We start from the raw sequence: 25,821 nt of genomic DNA on the forward strand, positions 1-25,821 counted from the left end.
TAAAGTTGCTGGAAAAGCTCAGCAGGTCTGGCAGCATCTGTGGAGGAGAAAACAGAGTTCATGTTTCAGATCTGGTGACCCTTCCTCAGAATGAAAACATGAAGATAGGATTTTTTGAAGAACTAACTGTATTTCAGAATTATGAGAAAAATAGAAATTTTGTCTCCTGTAGGAGTTCTTTCCACTTCAAGCCTTGTAATCCTTATTCTAATTCCTTGTTCTGTTTTGTCTGTTATTTCTCCCAATCTTTGTCTTTTTTCTGATATATGTCTCACAAAATTATTGTTTTAACATGCATATTTTATATCTCTTTCCTTTTAAAATCAAAATATTTTATTTATACTCACTTGTGAGATGTGGGTGTCACTGGCTAGCCAGCATTTATTGCCTGCCCCTAGTTGCCCTTGAGAAGGTGGTGGTGAGCTGCTTTCTTGAAAGACTGTAGTCCACATGTTGTAGGTTGACCCACAATGTCCTCAGAAGGAAATTTGAGAATTTTGACCCAATGCCAGTGAAGGAATAGTGATATATTTACAAGTCAAGATGGTGAGCAATTGGTGGTGTTCCTTTGTATCTGCTGCCCTTGTCCTTCTAGATGGAAGTGGTCACGAGTTTGGCAGGTGTTGTCTGAGGATCTTTGGTGAATTTTTGCAGTGCTTCTTTTATAGATTACACACTGCTGCTATTGAGTGTCATTGGTAGAGGGAGTGGATATGGTGCCAATCAAGCAGGCTGCTTTATCCTGGATATTGACAAGCTTCTTGAGGTTGTTGAAGCTGCACTTATCCAGGCAAGCGAGAAGTATTCCACCAGTATTTCAGTGCAGAGCTGGGCTGAGAGGTGGTAAATGGAGTTTAATGCAGACAAGTGTGAGGTGATGCATTTTGGTAGGAGTAACCGGAAGGCAAAGTACTGGGCTAATGGTAAGATTCTTAGTATTGTAGATGAGCAGAGAGATCTCGGTGTCCATGTACACAGATCCTTGAAAGTTGCCACCCAGGTTGACAGGGCTGTTAAGAAGGCATACAGTGTTTTAGCTTTGATTAATAGAGGGATCGAGTTCCAGAACCAAGAGGTTATGGTGAAGCTGTACAAAAAACTCTGGTGCGGCCGCACTTGGAGTATTGCGTACAGTTCTGGTCACCGCATTATAAGAAGGATGTGGAAGCTTTGGAAAGGGTGCAGAGCAGATTTACTAGGATGTTGCCTGGTATGGAGGGAAGGTCTTACGAAGAAAGGCTGAGGGACTGGAGGCTGATTTTGTTAGAGAGAAGGTTGAGAGGTGACTTAATTGAGACATATAAAATAATCAGAGGGTTAGATAGGGTGGATAAGGAGAGCCTTTTTCCTAGGATGGTGACGGCGAGCACGAGGAGGCATAGCTTTAAATTGAGGGGTGAAAGATATAGGACAGATGTCAGAGGTAGTTTCTTTACTCAGAGAGTAGTAAGGGAATGGAACGCTTTGTCTGCAATGGTAGTAGCTTCGCCAACTTTAGGTACATTTAAGTTGCCATTGGATAAGCACATGGACGTAGATGGAATAGTGTAGGTTAGATGGGCTTGAGATCGGTATGACAGGTCGGCACAACATCGAGGGCCGAAGGGCCTGTACTGTGCTGTAATGTTCTATAAAACATAACCCTGACTTGTGCCTTGTAGATAATTGCCAGGCACTAGGGAATCAGGTGAGTTACTCAGTACTTATAGCCTTGAACCTGGTCTTGTAGCCAGTGTGTTTATGTGGTGAGTCCAGTTGAGTTTCTGGTCAATGGCAACCTCAAGGATGTTGATAGTAGGGAATTATGTGATGGTAACACCATTGAATGCCAAGGGGCAGTGGTTAGATTGTCTCTTATTGAAGATAGTAATTGCCTGGCACTTGCATGGTACTAATGCCACTTGCCACTTGTCAGCACTAACCTGGATATTATCCAGATCTTGTTGCATTTGAACATGGATTGCTTCAGTATCTGAGTAGTCACAATTGGTACAGAACAATGTGCAATCATTAGTGAGCATCCCCACTTCTAACCTGATGATGGAGGAAAGGTCATCGATGAAACTGCTGAAGATGGTTGGGCTGTGGGCATTACCCTGAGGAATTCCTGCAGAAACGTTCTGGAGCTGAGATGACTGACTTCCAACAACTACAACCATCCTGTGTGTTAGGTATGAGTCCAATCTGTGGAGACTCTGCCCCCTGATATCCATTGATTCCAGTTTTGCTCGGGCTTTTCGATGCCACATTCAGTTGAATGTGGCCTTGATGTCAAAGGTTGTCACTCTCACCTCACCTCTGCAATTCAGCTCTTTAATCCATGTTTGAACCAAGTCTGTAATGAGGTCAGGAGCTGTGTGGCTGTGGTGGAATGCAAGCTGGGAATCACTGAGCAGGTATTGTTTTATAGTGCTGTGATGACACCTTCCATCACTTTATTGATCAAGCTTAGACTGATGGGGCAGTAATTGGCCGAGTTGGATTCGTCCTGCTTTTTGTGTACAGGATATACTTGGGAAATTTTCCACATTGTAAGATAGGGAATCGGCAACTCCTGGAGCACAAGTCTTTGATACCATTGCCAGAATATTGTCAGGGACCACAGCTTTTGCAGTATCCAATGCTTCCAACAGCTTTTTGATATCCAGTGGAGTGAATGAAATTGGCTGAAGGTGGAATCTGTGGTGCTGGGGACCACAGGAGGAGTCCAAGATGGATGCTTCTGGCAACATTGGCGCTTCTGGCTGAAGACTGCTCTAAATGCTTCAGCCTTATCTTTTGCATTGATGTGTTGGACTCTTCCATCATCGAGGATGGGGTATTTGTGGAGCCTCCTTTTCCAGTGAGTTGTTTATTGTCCACCATCATTGCCACTGGCTGTGGCAAGATTGCAGAGATTAGATTTGAGCTGTTGGTTGTCAGATCACTTAGCTGTATCACTTGCTGTTTATGCAGTTTGGCAACTTCACCAGGCTGACGCTTCATTTTTAGGTATGCTTGACCTTGCTCCTAGTGTGCCCTTCCTGCACTCTCCATTGAGCTTGCAAAGGGGCGAGGGTCAAAGTTGTGCTATAACATGTGGATGGAGGTGCTAGTCATTGAGCTACATAGCATGAAAACAGACTCTTTGGGCCAATTTGTCCATGCCAACCAGATATCCTAAATTTATCTAGTCCCATCTGCTTGCATTTGGGCCATATCCCTCCAAACCCTTCCTATTCATATCCCCATCCAGATGCCTTTTAAATAGTGTAATTGTACTAGCCTCCACCACTTCCTCTAGCAGTTTATTTCATACTCATACCACCCTCTGTGTGAAAAAATTGTCCATTAGGTCCATTTTAAATCTTTCCCCCTCACCTTAAACCAATGTCCTCTAGTTTTTGACTACCCCATGCCAGGGTAAAGATCTTGGCTATTTACCCTATCCATGCCCCTCATGATTTTATAAAACTCTATAAAGGTCATCTCTCAGTCTCTGACACTCCAGGGAAAATAGCCACAGTCTATTAGCCTCTCCTCATAGCTCAAACCCTCCAACCCTGGCAACATCCTTGTAAATCTTTTTTCTGAACCCTTTCAAGTTTCACAACATCCTTTCAATAGCAGGGAGACCAAAACTGAACACAACATCCCAAAAGTGGCCTAACCAATGTCATGTATCGCTACAACATGACCTGCCAACTCCTATACTCAATGCACTGACCAAGAAAGGCAAGCATACCAAATGCCTTCTTCACTATCCTCCCTACCTGGGACTCCACTTCCAATGAAAGATAAATGTACATTCCAAGCCCTCCTTGTTCAGCAACACTCCTCAGGACCTCACCATTAAGCATATAAGTCCTGCCCTGAATTGCCTTTCCAAAAAGCAGCACCTCACATTTCATTGAAATTAAACTTCATCTGTTACTCCTCAGTCCACTGGCCCATCTGATCATGGTCCCATTGTACTCGTGTAACCTTCTTTGCTGTCTACTACAGAACCAATTTTGGTGTAATCTGCAAACTTACTAAGCATACCTCTGATGTTCACATCCAAATCACTTATGTACATGATGAAAAGCAGTGGGCCCAGCACTGATCCTTGTGGCACACTGTTGGTCACAGACCTCCAGTTTGAAAAGCAATCCTCCACTGCCACCCTCTCTCTTCTACCTACAAGCCAATTCCATTTCCAAGTGGTTAGTTCTTCTTACATTCCATGTGATTTAACCTTGTTAACCAGTCTACCGTGCAGAACCACAATGAACACTTACTGAAACCCATATAGATCACGTCCACTACTATGCGTACATCAAAATTTTGTTCTGTGTATCATTACTAGTAAGCTGCTTAAAGACTCTGTACAGAGATGATGTCATTACCTAATTTAATACATTTATTTTTGTTATAAAGCTGTTAGGCTACTTCCTATGCAGTACTTTTAAACAGGCAGTGGTGGGATATTTATTATTCTTTACACAGGAATCAGATAACTATTAATAGAAGGCTAAAATGATCCATTGCTAAACATTAAACACCCAATTATGCAATCATTAGTTATAAATCTAGAAAAAAAAACATTTGGAGAAGTAATTTCTATTATTTAGAGCAGAATTCACCTCCAACAAGCTGAGAATTTTATGAAGCAGGCGGCTTAATTTTTCACAAGCCATGTTTGGGTGTTAATGGCAAAATATCCATAAAGTGAAATGGTCACGTGAATGTCTGAAAATGACAGGGCCTTCTGCAATAACATATAACTTCTGTTACATGTAAGTGCACCTCACTGTGAGCCGAACAGTCTTAAATTCTTAGCACACAGCAGGAATTTTTAACCAATTTTATCCTATTAGGATCGCATCTAACGTCAGACATTGTTGAATATTGCAAGCACAGGCTGACTGAACATGGTCAGTATCTTGCCTGTTAGAAACAGCTGAAGGAGCCTGCAGTTTGCTTCAATTTGCCAAACTTTTGGATGTACTGCCTACATACCTCAGGACAATGCTTTGACCAATTAAAATAAACCTGCCTATTTTAAAGTTTAACAAAGCTTGGCTGTTAACTGCCAGTTATCATTCAGTTGGTGCATTTTTCATGGCACTGTCTCTACCAATGACAGCCCACTCACCAACTGATACAATACTTCTGGTTCTATTAGTCCATGGTTCAGAACCTTAAATAACAATACAATACAGATCAAGATAGCCAATTAAATATCGTATCTAAATATGGTGTTAAATAAAAAGATTTTCAGCCAGTTATCTTTAGTAAGTGTAAAATTATTCAATGAGGATACAAAAGCAGGTTAACATGCACATAGTCAGTAATATGGAAGTACAAATGTTTATTTCTCTAAATAAATCAAAACACATTCTTTAGGAAAATAAAGAGTTGTGTGCAGATTTTCACTTTAAAAAAAGCTTTCTGGCCCTTAGGGTTATTCCTGAAGGTTTTAAAAAAAGGATACAGCAGAGAATATTCTGCATTCTGTCTTACTGACATTTTGTCATGAGTGATCATCACTAATCATGTATGGTTACTCAGGAATTGCAATATTGAGAAGTTTTTTCAAACACTCTTTCAGAAGAAGAAATAGACTTCACCCTGAACTCATCAAGATTCTTTTCAGAGAAAAAGAACAGCTGTATAGACCTTCCTCACAGGCATCTTATTTCCCAACTAAGGCCAGATACCAAAGCAATCTACTTCAGTTTCAATTTCAAACAACCCTATGAGGTGATCTGTAGCAAAGTAGTTATCAAGTCATTTGAGTTCCAGCTCACCTTGTTTAAAACAAAAATTCTCAATGTCCACACTGATCTTTAAAGTGATCACTTTGAAGAAACCACTCCAGGTACTTCCAAAAAAGCTCAAAATCAATTTTCCACAATTCACCAAAAACATAAATACTCCAAGAAATATTAAAAATGAAGCATCTTCATTACAACATCTAATCTGCACTTTTTTTCTCGTACGCTATAAAACATTGTTCCCATTTACATTTGCACCTGCAAGCTGAAGAAGCTGTGGACCTGTCCAGAAAAAGCCCAGAGCAAAAAGATACAAATTGGGAGAGAGGCTCAAGGCTCTCATATACCTGTGAATATGAGAACTGACACACACAATATACACTGTATTAAAAATATAGATAGCAATAATCATATAAATGGATTATGAAAGTTGCACTGATGTGTAAAAAGGAAAAGATTATCAAAGACATATATAAGTACATTTATGCAGGGACAGGAGAACTCATAATGGGGTTTAGAGACATGGTAGATAAACCAATCAGTGCTTTTTGTTTGCCTTTACAGAGAAATTTAAGAACTCTTCCTGAAATAACAACAATCCAACGGTCCAATGACAATTAGAAGCTAAAGCTATTAGTTAAGAAAAAAAAAAATCAGCAGTAGAAAAATGAATGGGACTTCCAGCTGAAAAGTCCCTGGGGCCTGAAGATCTTCACCATAGTGGCACTGTCACTGGACTACTATCCACAGACCCAGGATTGTCTGGAAATTTGGATTCTAATTCCACATTGATAGATGATGGAACCTGAATTCAACAAAAAGACAGAATTCTAAATCTAATGACGACCATTGTCATAAAAACCCATCTGGTTTACTAATGTCCTTTGGTGGAGGAAAAATCAGACATCTTTATCTAGGTGGGCATAGGTGATTCCAAAACCCTCTTCAACAAAAAGTGCATGAGGGCATACCAGGATTAGCACCGGGCCCTGAAATTGACGTGTCAACTGGGCAAAGCTACAACACAGAACATGCGTGGCAAATAGCAGAATCAACAAAGTAATAGATAGGGATCTGCAATCCCACAAGCAGACCATCAGATTTAAGCTCTGCAGTCCTGTCACATCCACTCATGAATGGTATTGGACAATTAAACAACTTGCTGGTAGAAACAGCTCTGCAATATCTCCATCCTTAATGGTGTTTAGGCTCAGCACACTACTATAAAAGGCAGTGTTTATGCATTTGCATCCATCTTCAGTCAGAATGCTGAGTGATTATCTATTTCGACCTTCGCTTAGGAACTCCAGCATTGCAGTTGCCAGTCTTCAACCAATTCAAATTATCATACAACCATTTCTTGACATAATGTAAGTACTGGACACTGCAAGAGTAATTTAGCTGACAACATTGTGGCAACAGTACTGAAAACTTGTGCTCCAGAACATGCCGCACCCCTAGCCAAGCTGCTCCAATGCAGCTACAAGACTCGCATCAACCTGCCCAGGTATGTCATTTCCACAACATGTGTGACAAAATCAAAACAGCCCAACACCCCCTCACCTCACCCCACCCCACCCTGCCATTAGTCTGCTCGCAAATCAACAAATAAAAAGCAATAGAAAGTGTCACGAAGGTATTAACTGGTATTTGTTCAGCAATAATTTGTTCACTGTACTGGGTTTGGGCTCTGTCAGGTCTACTCAGCTCCTAATTTCATTGGTCCAAACATAGACAAAACAGCTAAATCCCAGTGGTGAGGTGAAGTAAGAGTGACTGCACTTGACATCAAGATAGCAGTTGTTTGGATATGGCATGAAGGAGCCCTAGCAATATTGAAATCACTTTGAATTAGAGGAAAAGCTCTACTTGTTGGAGCCTTAACTGGCACAAAGGCAAATGGAAGTGCTTGTTGGAAGTCAATCAACTAAGTTCAGAATATCACTGCAGGAGTTCCTCAGGATAGTGTGCTTAGACGTACAACAATCAGTTGCATCATCAAATCACACCCTCCATCATAAGATTAGAAGTGGGATATTTGCTGACAATTGTGCAATGTTCAGCACTATTTACAATTCCACAAATATTGAAGCAGCTTGTGTTCACAGAAAGCAAAACCTGAACATCCAGGCCAGGGTTGGTAACTGGCAAGTAACATTCATGCCACACAGTGCCAGGTAACTGGGCAATTCAACCATCGCTCCTTGATGTTCAATGGCATTACCATGACTGAATCCCTCATTATCATCACCCTGGGGGTTCTGTAGACCACTGGTGGGCCAGACAGATAAATACGGCCAAAAGAGTTGATCAGAAATTGGGAATTTTGCTACGCATAAGTCACTTTCTGATCCACCAGTGCCTGTCATTGTGTAACTGTCACAGATCAGAAGTGTGATGGAACATATTCCACCCATCTGATGGATGCTGCTCTAACAACACTCAAGAAACTGAACACCATTCAGGACAAACTAGACGGCTTCATTACAATCAAATTCAACAACTTGCACATTCACTGCCTTCACTAGCAATGAACACTGTCAGCTGTTTTCACATGCTACAAAATAGAACAGAAGCATAGAATCCCGATAGTGTGGAAGCAGGCCATTTGGCCCATCAAGTCTGAAGAGTGTCTTACCCAGACCCAAATCCCTGTACGATCTCTGTAACCCTGCATTTCTCATGGACAATCCACCTAACCCACATACTTTTGGACTGTGGGAGGAAACCCTTGCAGACACTGGGGCAATATGTAAACTCCAACCAGACAGTTGCCCAAGGGTGGAATCGAACCTGGTTTCCTGGTGTTGTGACGCAGCAGTGCTAGCCACAGAGCACCATACCTCCCCACTGAAGTTGTACTTCAGTAACTCACAAAGGCTACTCTGAAGCATCTTTCAAACTTGTAGCCTCTATTATCTAGAAGGATAAGACTCATGCATGAAACCGCAATGACCTGCAAGCTCCCTTCTATCCATATATCATTCTGATTTGGAACTATATTGCTTTTCCTTCTCTGTTACTGGTACAAAATCCTGGAACAACCTCTCTAACAGCACTGCCAACTGTATTCACACTCCAAGGACTTTGGCACTCAAATATCAACGGATGATGGGCTATAAACGTTGGCCTGACCAACAATAGCATCATGCTATGAATGAGAAAAAAGGGAGGATACAGAATCTTCTGAACTCTCTTTCCCTGAAGGCGGCAACATCTCAGTTATTTAAGTTCTAAAACAGAGATGAATAGATTGCTAATTACCAATGACATTGGGGGTATGGCGAGTGCCTGGGGCGTACGACAGCAAGGTAAATGCTCTGCTATGATCGCAGATGGTACAGCAGGCCGGGGTGTGTGTGTGTGCGCACGTTTATATATATATATACACACGTTAGTATCCTCACTATTGTCCTGAGCACTGCAAGGTTAAAAGCATTGACAAGATAACTTGCCACTGATGTTACCATGTGAATGAGAAATGAAAAATTGGAAAGTTAGAAACCTTTCAGTAATGAACCATTTTTTACTTTCTTGGTAATGACATCAGGAGTCAAAAATAACTTTGATCTGGGTCTACAATACATCCAAAATAGATGTCAATTTGGAATGGTGACAGGAAGAAAAATAAGTAGGGCAGCATAACAAAGAGGTCACAGCTCTAGTTTCAGCAAAACTTCTAAGCAAACTCTAAGCAGTAAAAGTATATTATGAACTTCAAAGTGATCTTCAGTGGTACTGTTTCAGGTGGAGTTTAATCAAAGCTTTGATAGTTGTATAAAGATCATTTGCTGATTTGAGGAGAAAAAGTGTCTGTTTCACTAGCAATAAGATTGTGATCAGTACTGGAATCGAGACCTGTAATTAAACTAACCATACTATCTTTGAGACAATATTGCAGAATACTTTAGTCTGTTCGATCAAAGCCAAGAATAGATGCTCAGAAATCAAAAACAGGCACAACATTGGACTTCAAAATATTCTTGAGACCAGGCAGAAAAGAAAGTTAACTTCCCTGCATCAAAATTTTATTCAGAGGGTATATATGGCATTTCTTGACAACTCCCATAATTAATTTAGAACACAATAAATTGTACACGCAACTGTAGTGTAAAATAAGTTAGCAAGATTTTGCTAGTAGTTTACCATATTAGTTATTAAAACATTTCAAGGCAATGAAATTAAAATGATTGAATTAAGAGTGCAAAGTTTTAGCTATCACAGTGGTAACATTTGGCAATGCGGGTTACAACGTATTGTTCATTTATTGTCACTGCCTGCAATGTTAAAAGGCACATCAATAACACACAAATTAAATAAAACACATGAAAACTATATGCTGACACTTCCAAAAGATACAAAAATTTAAAACTAATTACTGGCCTTACTCTCAGAGCAAGGTGATGACGTAGTCTCAAATTTTGCAAGCTCTGACTTTTTCCACAACAACACACCAGTTAGCATGATCATAATATGTTTGAATCACTTGCAGATCTTCAATGTGCTTTTCTATGAGTTCAATAAGCTCTCCTTGTTTGAAAACATGATAATATCTGAGGCAAGTACTGTTGTAATTAATCTGATCTTTTTTGCCTTTCGCCAGTACATGAGGCTCCAAAGGCCAGTTACTTGAGTCAGTAGTCACATTTCTCTGCATTTGTGGATGCATGCTGTTGATATTCTCATAAGTGGAGTCGTTTGTGGATTCATTTTCATTGGCACAGTTCAAAGACTGATTTTGGAACAAGGCCTGTGAAGTAAGATCAGGCAAGGAAACTTCAGAACAGGTACGTAAAATGCCAGAAGACTCCTGCATTTTAAATGATCCCATGCATGGGTGTTCAAAGAATGAGGTGAGTGAATCTAAACCGTTGTAATGGCTAATTGATCGTGACTTGGAAAAGACACCAAAGATATCTTCAGAACTCTGCCCACAGGAAAATACATTAGATTCAAATCTGGTCACATTGTCAGTTTTTCCTTGTTCAATGGACTTATTATTTGTTTTAAATGAAGTAATATAATCCCAAAGCATTCGTACCTCTTTAGGGGATTTTGTTCTATTATTGCTGCTAAACTGGAGTGAAGAATTCAGTGATTGAGAAAATATCCACACATTTAAAGATTTTTCAACCTTTAACGTATTCTCCGGTACCAAAGAGGATACTTGGTTTCCTTTAATGTATTTCTTACACATACTGAATTCATTGTTAGGCAACCTATTTGAATTTAAAGGTTTGTCTTTGTGAAAAAAATCATTATTAATTTGTTGGAATGATGTATTTTGTTCATTCAGAATTTTGGATCTTGATGAATTTGGTGGCGGTGGCGTAGGGTTCCATGGAATAAAAATATCTTGCTTTTCAAATTTACGTCGACTTTGCTCCATTGCCCATACGTAGATCATCATTTTCCCTCTCACTCGCAAAATCCTTGCCATTTCTTTTATTGCTTGAATACGACGTTGTTTTGTGGAAAAATGGTGTACCACTAAAATAGAAAGTAAAATTTTAAACACTTTACTACGATATGTACGGATGTATTACATGTAATTGATGTGTATACACACATACATGCATACCAAAACATGTATGTTAAATGAGTATATTTTCAAAGTCATGGTTAGCAAAACTACTTCACTATTTACATTGCAAAAATAACAATTAACACATAAAATTTAAAATCAAATTTTTTCAATAAGCATTCAAAATGGCAAAACAGCCAACGAACCGGCACAATAACAGGTCTGACTCAATCAGCACTCTCATCATAACTAAAATTACTCAAAGATAATGGGAACTGCAGATGCTGGAGAATTCCAAGATAATAAAATGTGAGGCTGGATGAACACAGCAGGCCAAGCAGCCCTGAGATGCTGCTTGGCCTGCTGTGTTCATCCAGCCTCACATTTTATTATCTTAAAATTACTCAAAGTTACTTGCATACTGTTACGAATTCTTTCATGACATTTCTTACTGGCTTTTTCCACATTGTGAGCCAAACTTCGATTATTTCTGTTCCTGAGTTACTCCATCTTCCAGATCTATATTATTGATTTTCACTGTTTAAAGCTTTTGCCCTTCAATGTCTCTTTGGATCTTTGGGTGTGTACAATCTTTTATTCCTGTTTTTTGTTTTGCTTATGCTCACTCCCAAATACTACCAGCCACGAGCCCGTACTTTCTCAAAATGTTGTTAGGGCCTGTCAATTTTTCGTGTATATTACCAGAGGTGAAGGGTGTGTTCTGGTACATCAGTAAATTAATATGTACAAGACCAAAATAAATATTCAGAGACAACAGAAAGGTAACAGGAAGAAGGGATCCAGAGACAAGACACCCACAACAATGAAAAGTATGGCAGTCTTGAAGGTAGAATGAGAAAAAAAAAATCATAGCAAGGAGGCAAAAAGATAGTTGGTGACATACAAAAAAAATAAAATTAGTAACAGGAAACAGTTCAAAGCAGACTTGCATTGGATATCAAATACTCTCTCTATATAAAATATATATGCATTAATTTTGAAGTGAACTGATTTTGTTTCAAACAAATGCAGCAACTACCATGTGCCAAAAAAGTCTCAAAACAACAGAGATGAATAATTAATTGAGTTTAGGTGATATTGATCAAGGAGGAAATATTAGCCAAGACACCTTGACAATTCCTTGCTTCTCTTCAAACAATCACATTAAATTTATAACACCCATTTGAACCACTGAAACACCTAAATCTGCGATCTCTACCAGCTAGAAAAAATTGGGCAGGAGATGCAAGGGAACAGAACCACACGCAAGCACCTCTCTAAGAAATATACATCCTCATTTGGAATATTTTCACTGTTCATTCACTCATGCTGGGTCAAAATCCGGGAACTCCCTTTCTAACAACATTCAATGTAACTACGCCACAAAGATTGCAATGGTTTAAGCAAGTTCACTACCATCTTCTCAAAGGCACTGAACAATAAATATAGCCAGTGAGATCCAGATCCCATGAAGGAATCTCAAAAAAAAGGAAAACTGTAAGTCTAACAATGCAGCTTGCCTTGACAGCGCACTGAATTATTGTCCAGTTTATACACAGAGGAAAGAGTTATAGTTAATCTTATCATTCATATAGCATACCACAAATGAGAACTAATACCTATAATACTAGGTGCTGGATCATGCAGCTCTCATCACCACATCCTATCCAGACCTCTCAACCTGAATACAGTGCCTGGTAGGTGGTGAAAACAGTTTCCATTTTGAATTAGATTTAGAGTTGAGACGTGTAGATTTGCATTGCAAAGAATGGGTATGTGCGATTATTTAGATAGCTCCCTCAAACAGCGGACAGGGCGGAATAGTCTCCTGTTCACTGTAAGATTGTTTGCTTATAAAACAACATACTTTCTGATTCATCATGAGGAACGCCACAAGAGAAATGGTTTATCCACATACTGTTATAACTAATTTTTTTTGGGGGGCGGGGGGTAGATGTGGAGGCAGTGTGCAACAATTTATTACTAGTCTCAATCCTCCACTGGTCGCAACATACATTTAACCAGGCTGGTGATCTGACCAATCATCTAACTCTCAGACTGTGTTACATTCAGTGTCAAGAACAAGTCTGTCAGGTTTTGAGAGTAAATGACAAATAACTGGTTTATTGCCAAAACAATATACTCAATCAAACCGGTAAAAATTATTGACAAAAAACATTTAGACAGTGCAAAGATAGAAATGATTTATATTCTTTAAACCCAAATATGACGAGGCCTGTATGGGTTACAGATGAGTATGAATTGAGCATCCCACATAGCACATCAAATAACAAATATTATCAGTGCTATGGATTTCTCAGTAATTCTCATCTCTACCCCCACACCCCCCAACCCCAAAAGATATTAGTGACATTGTGGGTCATCATATCTTCACAAGGGATTATAATTTTCACTTTTGACAATCTGTCCTTAAAACTTCCTCAACTACGAACTGTCTCAACGACTGCTCACGTTCTTGTTGTCCACCTTCCTTTTTTGTGTCTAATTCTTCTGGATTCTTGAAAACTGCACTCTAACTCTCAAGTCATAAGCACAACTTCACAACTCTAGTTTGTCAGTGCTGGCCCTGGAATTTTTTTCTGAACTGAAATCTTGCTCAGTTGCACAAAGCACATCCTATGGGCTTCCAATAGCACCTCCCACTCTCTGCTGCAGCAAGTTATTAACTGCACAATTCCTCTAGTGAGCCCAAATGCTTTCAGGACTTCTCTGGTTCCCTGGCCGCAACACTAAGCAGCCTACCATCTCCTAGAACTTTCTCCTGCTGCTAACAACATCAAAATATGGGTACTCAGTTACTCACAGCGTTCCTAATTGCATGGATTCTGTTTGGTTCAGTTGCCTTTTCAGGAGTACAGCTTGACAGGTCTTTTCTGCATGGTGTTTATTTCTCTCTCTCACTCACCAAGTGAACCCCAGCAAAACAGAGATATTCAACTGCTCTAAGACATCTGAGCATTTCATTTAAACAGAGCCGTGGTTCAGTTATCTAGCAGCAGCACTGCCTATCATGGAGTTTCCACTTGTCTCTTAATCCAACTGAGAACCCAGGTCTCTGGTGATGTGAGGCAACAGTGCTAACCAATGAGCCACCGTGTCACCCACATCTTCTCATCCTACATCATATCACGGAACTTGCTTTTGTCCTTTTCTTTCTCCCCCTTGCTCAAAACCTATTTCATTTCCAGCTTTTCTTATGAAAAAGTCATCAACCTGAAATGTTAACTGTCTCTGCACATGTTGCCTGACCTGACTATGTCCTGCATTTTCTGTTTTTATTTCAAATTTCCAGCCTCATCCGTAATCTGCTTTTTGAGTCACAGCACTTAGATTGATCTACTTTGCACCACCAGTGGCTGGAGTGTGGTCTTTTCAGTGGTAAACTAATGGATGCAACTGCAGTAAAATTTGTCACTGAGTTTTGTTGCCGTGTGTAATAGGTTCTTCTCAGTTAGACAGGTGTGGCACAGATCCTATAAATCATACAATTAAATTGTGTTGAAAAATGTGAATTTCAAAATAAGAACGTATGAAATAAAGGTTAATTTGTTAACTCTGAATTAAGATGACCGAGTTATCTGTTAATTATTAAGACTGAAATGCTTCCTTTGCACGGGGTTTATGAATTAATGTTTAATCAGAATACCTGAGACAGGCTTTTATTTACAGAGCTCTACTTGCGTCTAATTTACAATTAGATCACTAAGGTTCAAACATATCTGAAGATGTAACAGGAAACAAATGCTTTCCAAATTAGGATAACGAAGACATTGATTCTTAATTTTTTAAAAAATGTATTGAACATGAGTAATTTTACTTTCCAATTCTAAGCTCAGTGAATCATTAACATTGGAAGTTTATGCGTGTATGACATGTAGGAGTCACTGGCAAAGTGGCATTAGCTGTTCACCTCTACTTGCCCTTGAACTGAGAGGCTTACTCGGTCATTTGAGGAGGCAGTTCTGAATCTACCATGTTTCTGTGGGTTTGGAATATAGGCCAGGCCAGGACAGAATGGCAAGTTTTCTTTGCTAAAAGACATTAGTGAACCAAATGGAGTGTTAAGACATAGATCAACTTTTAATGAATTCATTTTATGTGTGAACAAATGCAAAACCACACTGTATATATTCAGGGATTAGTGCCATAGTGGTATTGTCACAGGACCAGCGATCCAGGAAAAGGCTCAAGGGCATGTCACCTGCTGCAATTTAAATTCAATAAATAAATCTGGAGCATTGCCTGTAACCTTGACTATGACTACAGTAACACTGATTGTAAAACCCAAGTGAACCCACTTGTTTCAGTCAGCTGCATACATGTTCACATTGCTTCTTCTCATGTTTTGTTTTCCTCTCAGTGCATCACCACTTTGCTGAGCCACGTAAGATCAATTCTTCTGTCATTCAACCCTTCTCATCATAGAATTATAGAACGCCTACAGTGCAGACTAGAGGCCATGCAGCCCTTCAGGGGGCTGTCAGCCCCTCCAAACAACATCCCACCTGGACCACCTAGCCACCTTATCGCCATAACCCTGCTAATTCCATGGATATGCCTGCACATCCCTGGAAAATCTGGCATGGTCAATCTACCTAAACTGCACATCTTTGGACAACAGAAAGAGAAATCTTCCATCCTTATCTTGTCTAGTCTATTGGAGACTGTACAACCACTGCAGCGTATTGATTCTTAGCTGCTCTCTGAAATGGTTTAGTAAGCCACTTCAATAAAGGGCACTTCGAGTCATACAGCATGGAAACAGACCTTCGGTCAAACTCATCCACGCCAATTAGAATTCCAATCTGACCTATTCCCATTTGCCAGCATTTGGCCCATATCCCTTTAAAACTTTCTATTCACACGCTCATCCAGATTCCTTGTAAATGTTAAAATTGTACCCAACTTCACCATCCCCTCTGGCAGCTTATTTCATACATGCAACACCCTCGGGTCCTGTTTTAAATCTTTCCCCTCTCACTCTAAACCTATGCCCTCTAGGTTTGCACTCCCCTATGGTGAGGGAAAAACCCTTGGCATTTCACCCTATCCATATGCCTCATGATTTAATAACCCTCTACAAGATCACCCTTCAGCCTTTGACACCCATCCTATTCAGCTTCTCTTTGTAACTCAAACCCTGGCAACATCCCTGGAAGTCTTTTCTGAACCCTCTCAAGTTTAACAATATTACTCCTGCAGAAGGGCATCCAGAATGGAGTGCAGTATTCTAAAACTGGCCTCACCAATGTCCTGTACAGCTGCAACCTGGTTTTCCAACTTCTATACTCAATATTCCGACCAATGAAGGCAACCGTGCCAAACACCACCTTCCGCACCCTGTCTACCTGTGACTCCACTTTCAAGGAACTATACACGTTAGTCTCTTTTTTATGGCAACTCTCCCCAGTAGAGATGGGCTACAAATGCTCGTCTCGTCAGTGATGCCCACATGCCACGAAAGAATGAGAGTTTGGGTATTATATGGCATTGAAGATAGAGAAAAAAATTACATTCTCACCTGCTATTGATAGAATGGCATCAAAACACTGATTCCGATATGGTAAATGCAGGCTGTCACATACCATGGTTTCATAGCTCTGCTCTCTTGCTGATTCTACTAGGGGAAGACAATAGTCACAACCTAAGTTGTAGGCCTGCTTGTTGATACAAAGGTACTTCCCATTTCCACATCCTAAGGAAAGAGTGTTGTGAAAAATGTAAGAGTACTTGTTTCATTAAAATATACCATGCAATACAAAACCAAAAATAATGAAGCCCACTTCAAGTTGAACACTACAATTATAAACTGATGGCTTATGAACTACTATTCTAACATATGGAGACATCAAGTGGAAGAAGGGTTTCAGATTGAAAAAGTTTCATGTTGAGCTACAAAATTAATTCTAGTGACCAAAAGCTTCTGGGTAGAAGTTACCCTGTGGTGTTCATGGAAGATTGGGAGAAACCTGGTTTCTCAGGCTTTGCCGCTGATCATCTTCAGAAGTTCCAGTGGAAGCAAGCTCCAAAAGGAAACAGTTTGTGCTGGCATACAATGTCACAAACAGCAATATTCCATTTCTCATCAGGTTCAGCAATTTCATCAAACTATTTGTATGCACAGCATGCTTACATTATCATTTCACACCAGTTATCAAATAATGCTCATTGGCATTGGCCCTAAATCTAAACTGGGGCCCCTGGATGTTTTGCCCTTAGATTCAATGAGACCTGATTCCACAGAAAGGAATCAAGTCCAGTACCATGTTTAGATTTTTGAGCTTTCCCACTCACTGAAATTGGCACAGCAATGTCCAAACAATACCAGGGTGTTATTGAGCACCCTGCAGAGGGGGCTTCAGGAAGGCAATGGCATAGTGGTAATGTTATTAGACTAGTGACTTAGAAACCCAGGCCAATGCTCTGGGGACATAGGTTCAAATCCCATCTTGGTAGATCAAGAGATTTGCATTCAATAAGACACTGAAAATAAAACTGGTCAAACAATGACCAAGCATTCCACTGTTAATTGCTGTAAAAATCCATCTGGTTCACTATTGTCCTTTAGGGAAGCAACTCTGTCATCCTTACCTGGTCTGGCCTACATGTGGTTGACTTTCAAAATGTCCTTTGGGTAATTAGGGATGGACAATAAATGCTGGCCTAGCCAGCAATGTCCAAATCCCATCAATTAATAAAAAAAGCCTGGTAACAATGGTCTATCCACATGGTCGCACCAGTAGGCCATTTTAATCAAAATAAGGTCCGATTACATGGAAAAAGGTGCATTGACTATTTTGGCATTCAACTGAGCAATCTCCGCACAATGTTTGATGGATTTCCAACTGTAGAAAAGTCTAAAGGGAGGAGCAAGAGTTCACTCTGTTCTTCTTAACAATGATACCAGAAAACTGCAGAGAGGAAAAATCTGAATTGTGACACTTGTACTCACTGGCACTGAGCCACATTTTGTGTGCTTTAAATAACACTTTTATACTTTGGGTTATTTAAGGCAGGGAGGTGAGGTGAACGTTTGCGGGAGGGGTGGAAGGTTCAGAGGTGGCAACAAAGAAGGGAAAAAAAACCTCCTTATTACTTATTTGGTGTTAATTGTCTGACTTTTTCTCAGGGCAGGCACTTTTCCAGAACTGGCTTCAATTGTGCAAAATGGCACCTGACTGTTTAGCCGCTCTTAAAATTTTCTAATCAACCTGTTCAGAGATATCATTACATACCCCTGGAGCAGGTGGAGCTTGAACCTAGGACTCTTGGCTCAGAGGAAGGGTCACTACCACTACACCACAATGGTCCCCGGCCATTGTTTACCTGGGACCCTAGACAGCAAATAGACATTCAAAGCTAATTTCCCCACAAGAATACTTCCCAATACCAATGACTAGATACCAAGCCAGAGGGATATTCCTCGCTGGTCCCTCCCTACTCGAGTGTAGTAACATTGAGACCAATTGGAATATTCTAACACAAAACACTGCAAAGACAGGAGTCAAACTTGAGCAATTCTGGTTTTTATTACTTCATATTACAGATCATCAGAAAAGTCCCTGAAAACCTAAAAAACCCTCTCCTTTAAAAACTCAGATCATTTTCCATTTATTTCTAATGGTTAAGTTTTGTTGCAATTATCACCATTCTCATTCTAAACTATGGCTGTGGAAGCTCACAACTCAACGTGAATGAACTTATCTTTCATGATTATCTCACATCAATATTGCTTTGGATACAAAACTACTTCAACAAAATGCTAAGAGACAATAATGACATTCTGAGACAGCAAGAAGTACAAATGTTGGAGTCAGGGATAACAGTGTAGATGAGGAACATTGATGTTTCGGGTTGGGGTTCAGAAATGGGGAGGGGGTAAGAAGTTGGACAGGTTGTGTCAGGTCAAGGATGTGGAGATGAGAGGGAGGGGTGGACATGGGATGAGGCCAGGAGTGGGGAGATTTTAAAACTGGTGAAATCCACGTTTAGGCCATCGGGCTGTAGGCTCACAAGCAAAGTATGGGTGCTGCTCCTCCGACACACCCTCTCATCCCTGCCTCCCTGAACTGACACAACCTGCCGATCTTCTCCCTCCCACCTACGTGTCCCTCCCACCTGAAGTCACCACTCCCTATCTGAACTTTCCTGTCACCATCCCACCTACCTTCCCCAGCCCCACCCCTCCTATATTTCTAAGCACCCTTCACCGCTCCCCCCACCTTTCTGAATAAGGGTCCCAACCCAAAATGTCAACTTTCCTGCTCCTCTGATGCTGCCTGGCCTGCTGTGTTCCTCCAGGTCTGCTCTGTTATCTCTTAATAATGACATTTTATTTTCTAGGCTCCCAGGTAAACAATGGCCAGGGGCCATTGCGGTGAGGTAGTAGTGACCCTTTGATTGAAAGTTTCAGGGTCGTCTTCCATGTCAATTGTCCATTGAATTCAAGGACAAGCTAAATGAATGGTACATCACAATACTGCTCGCGAGCAGCCTTCCTCCTGTATGCAATACATTTTTGCAATATCACTGCTGCATTAACAATGCAACAGAATTCTATGTTACTAATATACACACTTTTATGGCATCTTTCACATAACGAAACAGATCAAGACACTTTACTTAAGGAGTGAACAGGGTGTCAGTGATCCTGAGCAATAAGGGAATAATAAAAGAAGAGTTGGGGGAAACGGTCAAAAACGTAGTTTTTGAGAGGACTTGGAGTATTTTTTATAAGGTAGAATAAAAAGTATACAGGTGATCAAAGAGTCCCAAGTAAAAGTACATGATAGTTGAACATTGTATTTTATTAATAGCATGTGGATGTCTCTGGCTAGGCTAATGTTTATTATCCTTGCCAAATTGCTAATGAGGGTGGTGGTGATTGGTCTTCTTGATCCGCTGCAGTTGATGTAGCAGAGAGGAACCCACAGTGCTGTTAGGTAGGATGTTCTAGGATTCTGACACAGCAATAATGAAGGAACAGTGATTTACTTCCAAATTAGAATGGTATGTGGCTTGGAAAACAAATTTGCAGGCAGTGGGTCCCATGTATTTATTGGTCTTCAAGGTCATAAAAGTCATCTGTTTGGAAGGTGCTATTAAAGTAGCCTTGGTGAGCTGTTGCAGTACATCTTATAGATGGTACACACTGCTGGTTCAGTGCACAAGATAGAGGGAGTGAGTGGTGAAGTTGTCAGATGATGTACCAATCAAGTGGGCTGCTCTGTCCGACATGGTATTGAGCTTCTTGAGTGTTGTTGGACCTGCACTTATCCAGGCAAGTGCAGAGTATTCCAAAACATCTTGACTTTTGCTTCATACGTGGTGGACAGACTTTGAGAAGTCAATAATTTCTAACCCCTGAAGTGGAGATTCAACAACAGTAATGCACTGAGAACCAAGGGATAATGGTAGATTGTCTCTTGATGAGTATTATTTGCTACTTCTAAGTCCAAACCCGAATGCTGTCCAGTTCTTGCTGCATTTGGGCACAGCCTGCTTCAGCATCTGAGTCATGACTAGTGCTGAACATGATGTGAACATCCCTGCTTCTGACTTTATGATGGAGGGTAGGTCATTGATAAATCAGCAGAAAGGTTTTTGGGCCAAGGATACTTGCCTGAAGAGTTCCTGCAGAGATGTCCAGGACGTGATATGATTGACTCCCGAAACCAACTGTCTTGCTTTATGTCAGATTTTCCCCACTGATTCCTGCGGACTTCAGTTTTGCTAGGGCTCCTTGATGCTACTTTAAGTCAAACATGGTCTTGATGTCAAAGCTAGTCACTATCACCTCAACTCTCATATCCATGATTGAACCAAGCTCGTAATAAAGCCTGGAGCTGAGTGCCCTGGGCAGAACCCAAACTGAGCATGACTTAGCAGATCATTGCTAAGCAAGTGCTGATTGATAGCACAGTAGACAATACTTTTCATCATTTTACTGATGATCAAGTGTAGACTGATGATCCAGTAATTGGATTTGTCTGTACAGGACATACCTTGCAATAGCCCACGTTGTTGGGTAGATCCCAGTGCGGTAGCTGTTTTGAACTTGGGAGTGAAATAATTCATAAATAATCAACTTCAAAAAGATATCCTTCAAATAAAAATGTTGAAGGAGCACTGGAGTATTTGATTTTCCACTCATCCAGAATTACTCTGGAATTCAATATTCCTACCCTCAATACTACTGCCAACAATTCAGCAGAGAGAAACAAAATCATAATTCCATTGAAAGGGAGTCTTTTATTTCCATTTCTTTAAACTTTTATCAATGAATAAGACAAATTATTGGATGTGGGAAAATGACAAGTCGAATTATGAAAACCTCAGGAATATGCTGAATCAGAATCTGTATACTAGGGCAGATTATAAACTGCAGAGGTCAGCATGATTTATAGTTTACACAAGGTGAAGGTTGGGACCCTTGTAGGAAAAGCATTTGAGACATCAGGTGCTTTTTTGGTGGTAGGCAGTACATGGCTCGGTAGGTGGAAACATTTGGAGGGGGTCAGGGGAAGAGGTATGTAGAGCCAAGGAAGCTGACTATTAATGCGTTCTTCCTAACATAAAAGGGCCGAGCTTCTGGTGTAGGATCTACACCCGCTAGGGGCTGTGCTAAATAAATTACGTTTAATAACTCGATATATACAGGGGAATGAGCCCAAGTTGATAGACTGAAAAGTCGTAGTGAACCCTTCCAGGTGAACTGCCATTTCTAGATTTGAGTACAAATCAGTTTCCAAGGGTTTGTAGTGCTGTTACAGCCCTCAGTGACAACATTCTCAGGGCTCTCCAATATTGGGACCAGAAGATCCATCATTTGTTTTAAAAATCGAGGGGAGCTGAACAAGATAATTTCAATATTGAAGGTGTTGAGCTGAAGATGTTGCGCAATTATGTGACAACCATCCAAAAGAAGAAAATCTTTAAATCACAGCAGACAGTTTTTACATTACCGCATTATGGAAATAAGCAGAAGAGTTTGGTCATAAGATTTAAATCATTTTAGCATCTAAATCAAACAGAAGCACCCTCTGACTAAAACACCTTATCACTCAAATAGATCAGCAAGCAAACTACATACTAACCAACATCTGCAATGAGACTGCCAGGATCTTGTTCCAAGAGGAACTGTCGTACTCGGGGCCAGGCCTTGTAACGAGAGTCATTGAAATGAGGGGCAATCCTCTCATAGACATTATGAACATAGTCCTTTTCCAAACGACTTGCCTCTTTATCCATAGTGAAATCATGTATCCTGTCATGAAACTGTGTAAAGCTCTATGGTGCTTAAGGGGAAAAACAGCAAACAAGATATTAAAAAAAACAGAAAAAAAATTCAACAGTGCATTTAACATTATTGACTTGGTATTTGCACATAAAAATTCAGGATACACATTAAATGTCTGAAGTTTCTCAGAACATTAAATCGAAATAAATGTTTTTATAAGCTCTATTTGTCTTGATTCTAGATACAGCCTTTACTAACTACATGCCCACATCCAACCTAAAAGCCCAATTTCTCTCCAGCCTTATATTTACCATCGGATCTAACCTGGTGCCTGCCATCAGCAGGATATTCAGCCTTCACTTGCACCCTGATCAGAACGTGCTAATTCCAAAATGAGGCCAGCTTCAACCATCTGCTTGGCTTGCATTCTCCTCCTGTACTCAAATCGCAGCTGACATCAATAATGAAAGTACTTTCTGAAAAACTTTGGCACCAAAGTCACATGACGGCAGGACATCCAAAACACTTTTCAGCCAATGAAATACTTCTGAAATGTAGTGCCAGTTGTATTGAAGGAAACAAAGCAAATTTGTACACAGCAAGCTCCCATAAAATGCCATCAAATGAGGAATTCATAATATGATCTGAAGATGTTGTCTAAGGAATAAATATTGGCCAGGACACCAAGGATAATTTCCTCCTAAAGGGAGCCAAAGGATCTTTTACATTCACTTCAGGGGGCAGACTGGGCGTCAGCTTAATGTTTCACTTAAAAGGAAACAATAACAAAAACAGAACAGTGTTCTGATGCAGGGTCACTGGACTCGAAACATTAACTGTTTTCTCCCCACAGATGCTGCCAGACCTGCTCAGTTTAACCAATAGTTTCTGTTTTTATTTCAGATGTCCAGCATCTGCCCTTCATTTTTTTTTATTAAAGAAAATGATAATTTCTCCAGGATTTCCTTTGAATTACAGTGAGAGATTGGAAAAACCACGTGGATATCTCCAAGTTGTATTTTGGCAACAGCAATGGAATACTTTCAGAAGCTCTTTTAAGCTGAAGTACAACCTATTGCAAAGATCCTGGATTATTTAGTTTTATAAAGAAAGGTTTCTTTGAAAAGTGGAATAATCATAAGGTCACTAGAAATCATAATTAGCCTAATCATACAAGGGGCACATAACTGCTATGGTAATATGTTCAACCGAAACGATGACCTTTACAAAATGAAACTCATTTTATAAAGGTCAAATGTAAATAGTGCAAAAATAATTAAAACAGATCTAAGTGTGCCTTTGTGAAATTAAGTATAAACAGTTTTGAAGGGCAATTAGGCAAGTTTTTCCCTTATTCTTTCAAGGGATATGGGCATCGCTGTCCGAGGTAATATTTGTTGCTCAACCCCAATGACTCTTGAGAAGGTAGTGATCTATTTCAATGGCTCCAATCCATCTTGTGCAGTTATACTCACTGTACTGTTGGGAAGAGTGTTCCAGGACTTGAATTCAGCGACAATAAAGGAATGGTGACATAGTACCAAGTCAAAATGCTTTTTTCCCTTGATAGAAACGTGAAGGTGGCAGTGTTCAGTATCTGCTGCCCTTGACATTCTAGGTGGAAGAGCTCACAGGTTTGCAAGGTCCTGTCAAAAGGAGTCACGGCTAATTGCTGTAGTCATCTTGTAGACAGCACACATTATTGCATTGGCAACTTGATGGTGAAGGGAGTGAACAATGAAGGCGGTGGATAGAATGCCTATCAAGCAGATTACTTTGTGCTGGATTGAGTTTAGCTTCTTGAGGAAATTACACTCGTATCAGCAAGTAAATCCATCATACTCACAGCAATGCCTTCAGGTTGGTGGACAAGCTTTGGGGAGTCAGGTTATGTGTTATAGACCATAAATTTCCCAGTTGGCATTTTTTTTAGCCACAGTATATATATGACTAGTACAGTTAACTTCTGATAACCGTCAGGTGTTGAAAGCAACTGCAATGCCACTGAATCTCAGCATTTGAGGACAGAAAATAAGTCAATGTTTTGAGTTCAGTGACCCGTTGAAAGTTGTTCAGGTCTTGGCATAAATGGACACAAGCTGCTTCCGTATTTGATTCATCGCAGAGGATCCTGAACGCTGTGAATTCATTGTGAATATCCCAGATTTTGAGCTTATAATGGAGGGAAGGTCATTAATTAAGCAGTCAAAGATTATTCGGCCAAGGGTGATACTGTAGAAACGCAGGGCAATCAACCCTGTGAGCCTGCTTTGCTATTCAATATGATCAAGGTTGATCCTCTATCTCTATGCCTATTTCCAACTTTCTCCCCATACCTCTCTTGCCTTCAAAATCAAAAAATGTACCTCTCTCTTGAATATATTCAATGACTTGGCCTCCAAAGCCTTCTGCGGTACAGAGTTTAGTGAAGAAATATTTCCTCATCTCATTCATAAATGGCCTATCCTATCCCATATCCTGAGACAATGTCTTCTGGTTCTAGATTCCCGAGCAGAGTAAACATCCTCCCGGCACATAGGCTGTAAGAATTTCACATGTATAATATCCTCTCGCATCCTTCTAAATTCTAGTGAATACAAGCCCAATCAAATCTCTCTCTCTTTGTAGGTCAGTTCTGCTATCCCCAGTACCACCCCAGCAAACATTCACTGCACTCTTTCTACGGCAAGTATATCCTTTCTTAGGCAGGGAGACAAAAATTGCACATAATACTCCAGGCGTGGTACCACCAATTCCCAGTGTAACTGCAGTAAGACATTCCCACTTCTGAATTCAGATCCTCTTCCAATCACCAATGATAAAAGACACTCAGATTTCCTTGTACATCCACATTTCTCAATATATCACCATTTAAATAACATTCTTCCTTTCATAATGAAGTGATAACCACATTTAGCCGCATTATACTTCATCTGCCACGTGTGGGTCCACTGAGTTTGTCTAAATCACCTTGAAGCCCCTCTGTATCATTATCGCAACTGACATTCCCAACCAGTTTTGTACCAGCTGCAACTTAGAAAAGTGGTATTTTTGGTTCCCTCGGGCAGGTCGTTTACATATATCATGAAAAACTGGGGCCCAAGCACTGATTCTTACAGTAGCACACTAGTTACTGCCTGCCTTGAAAACTTTGAAAAAGACTAATTTATTTCCACTCTCTGTTTCTGCTCCATCAAACTTCTCTCAGTCCATACCAATATATTACTCCCCCTCCAATGTGCTTTAACCTACTATGAGTACCTTGTTGAAAACCTTCTGGAAATCTAAATACACTGCAT

The 25,821-nt window shown here is 40.2% G+C and overlaps 1 protein-coding gene across 5 annotated transcripts in view; it reads right to left on the reverse strand.

Annotated features, from left to right (window-relative positions):
* Positions 1-9,718: 9,718 nt before the first annotated feature.
* The window catches only part of trmt9b (tRNA methyltransferase 9B), a 64,952-nt gene continuing 48,849 nt past the window's right edge, over positions 9,719-25,821 (reverse strand). For 4 of the 5 annotated variants that reach the window (XM_048532110.1, XM_048532111.1, XM_048532109.1 and 1 more), the window contains 3 exons: positions 22,380-22,580; positions 16,805-16,978; positions 9,719-11,228 (listed from right to left, as the gene is read on the reverse strand). In XM_048532110.1, coding sequence (XP_048388067.1) covers positions 10,153-11,228; positions 16,805-16,978; positions 22,380-22,533 — 1,404 coding nt within the window. In that variant the 5' untranslated portion in view covers positions 22,534-22,580 and the 3' untranslated portion in view covers positions 9,719-10,152. Of the gene's footprint in view, positions 11,229-16,804; positions 16,979-22,379; positions 22,581-22,833; positions 23,593-25,821 lie in introns of those variants that run through there. The other variant, XM_048532114.2, reaches the window with a different exon arrangement.

Source organism: Stegostoma tigrinum, chromosome 6 (assembly GCF_030684315.1).
Source record: "Stegostoma tigrinum isolate sSteTig4 chromosome 6, sSteTig4.hap1, whole genome shotgun sequence".
Classification (NCBI taxonomy): domain Eukaryota; kingdom Metazoa; phylum Chordata; class Chondrichthyes; order Orectolobiformes; family Stegostomatidae; genus Stegostoma; species Stegostoma tigrinum.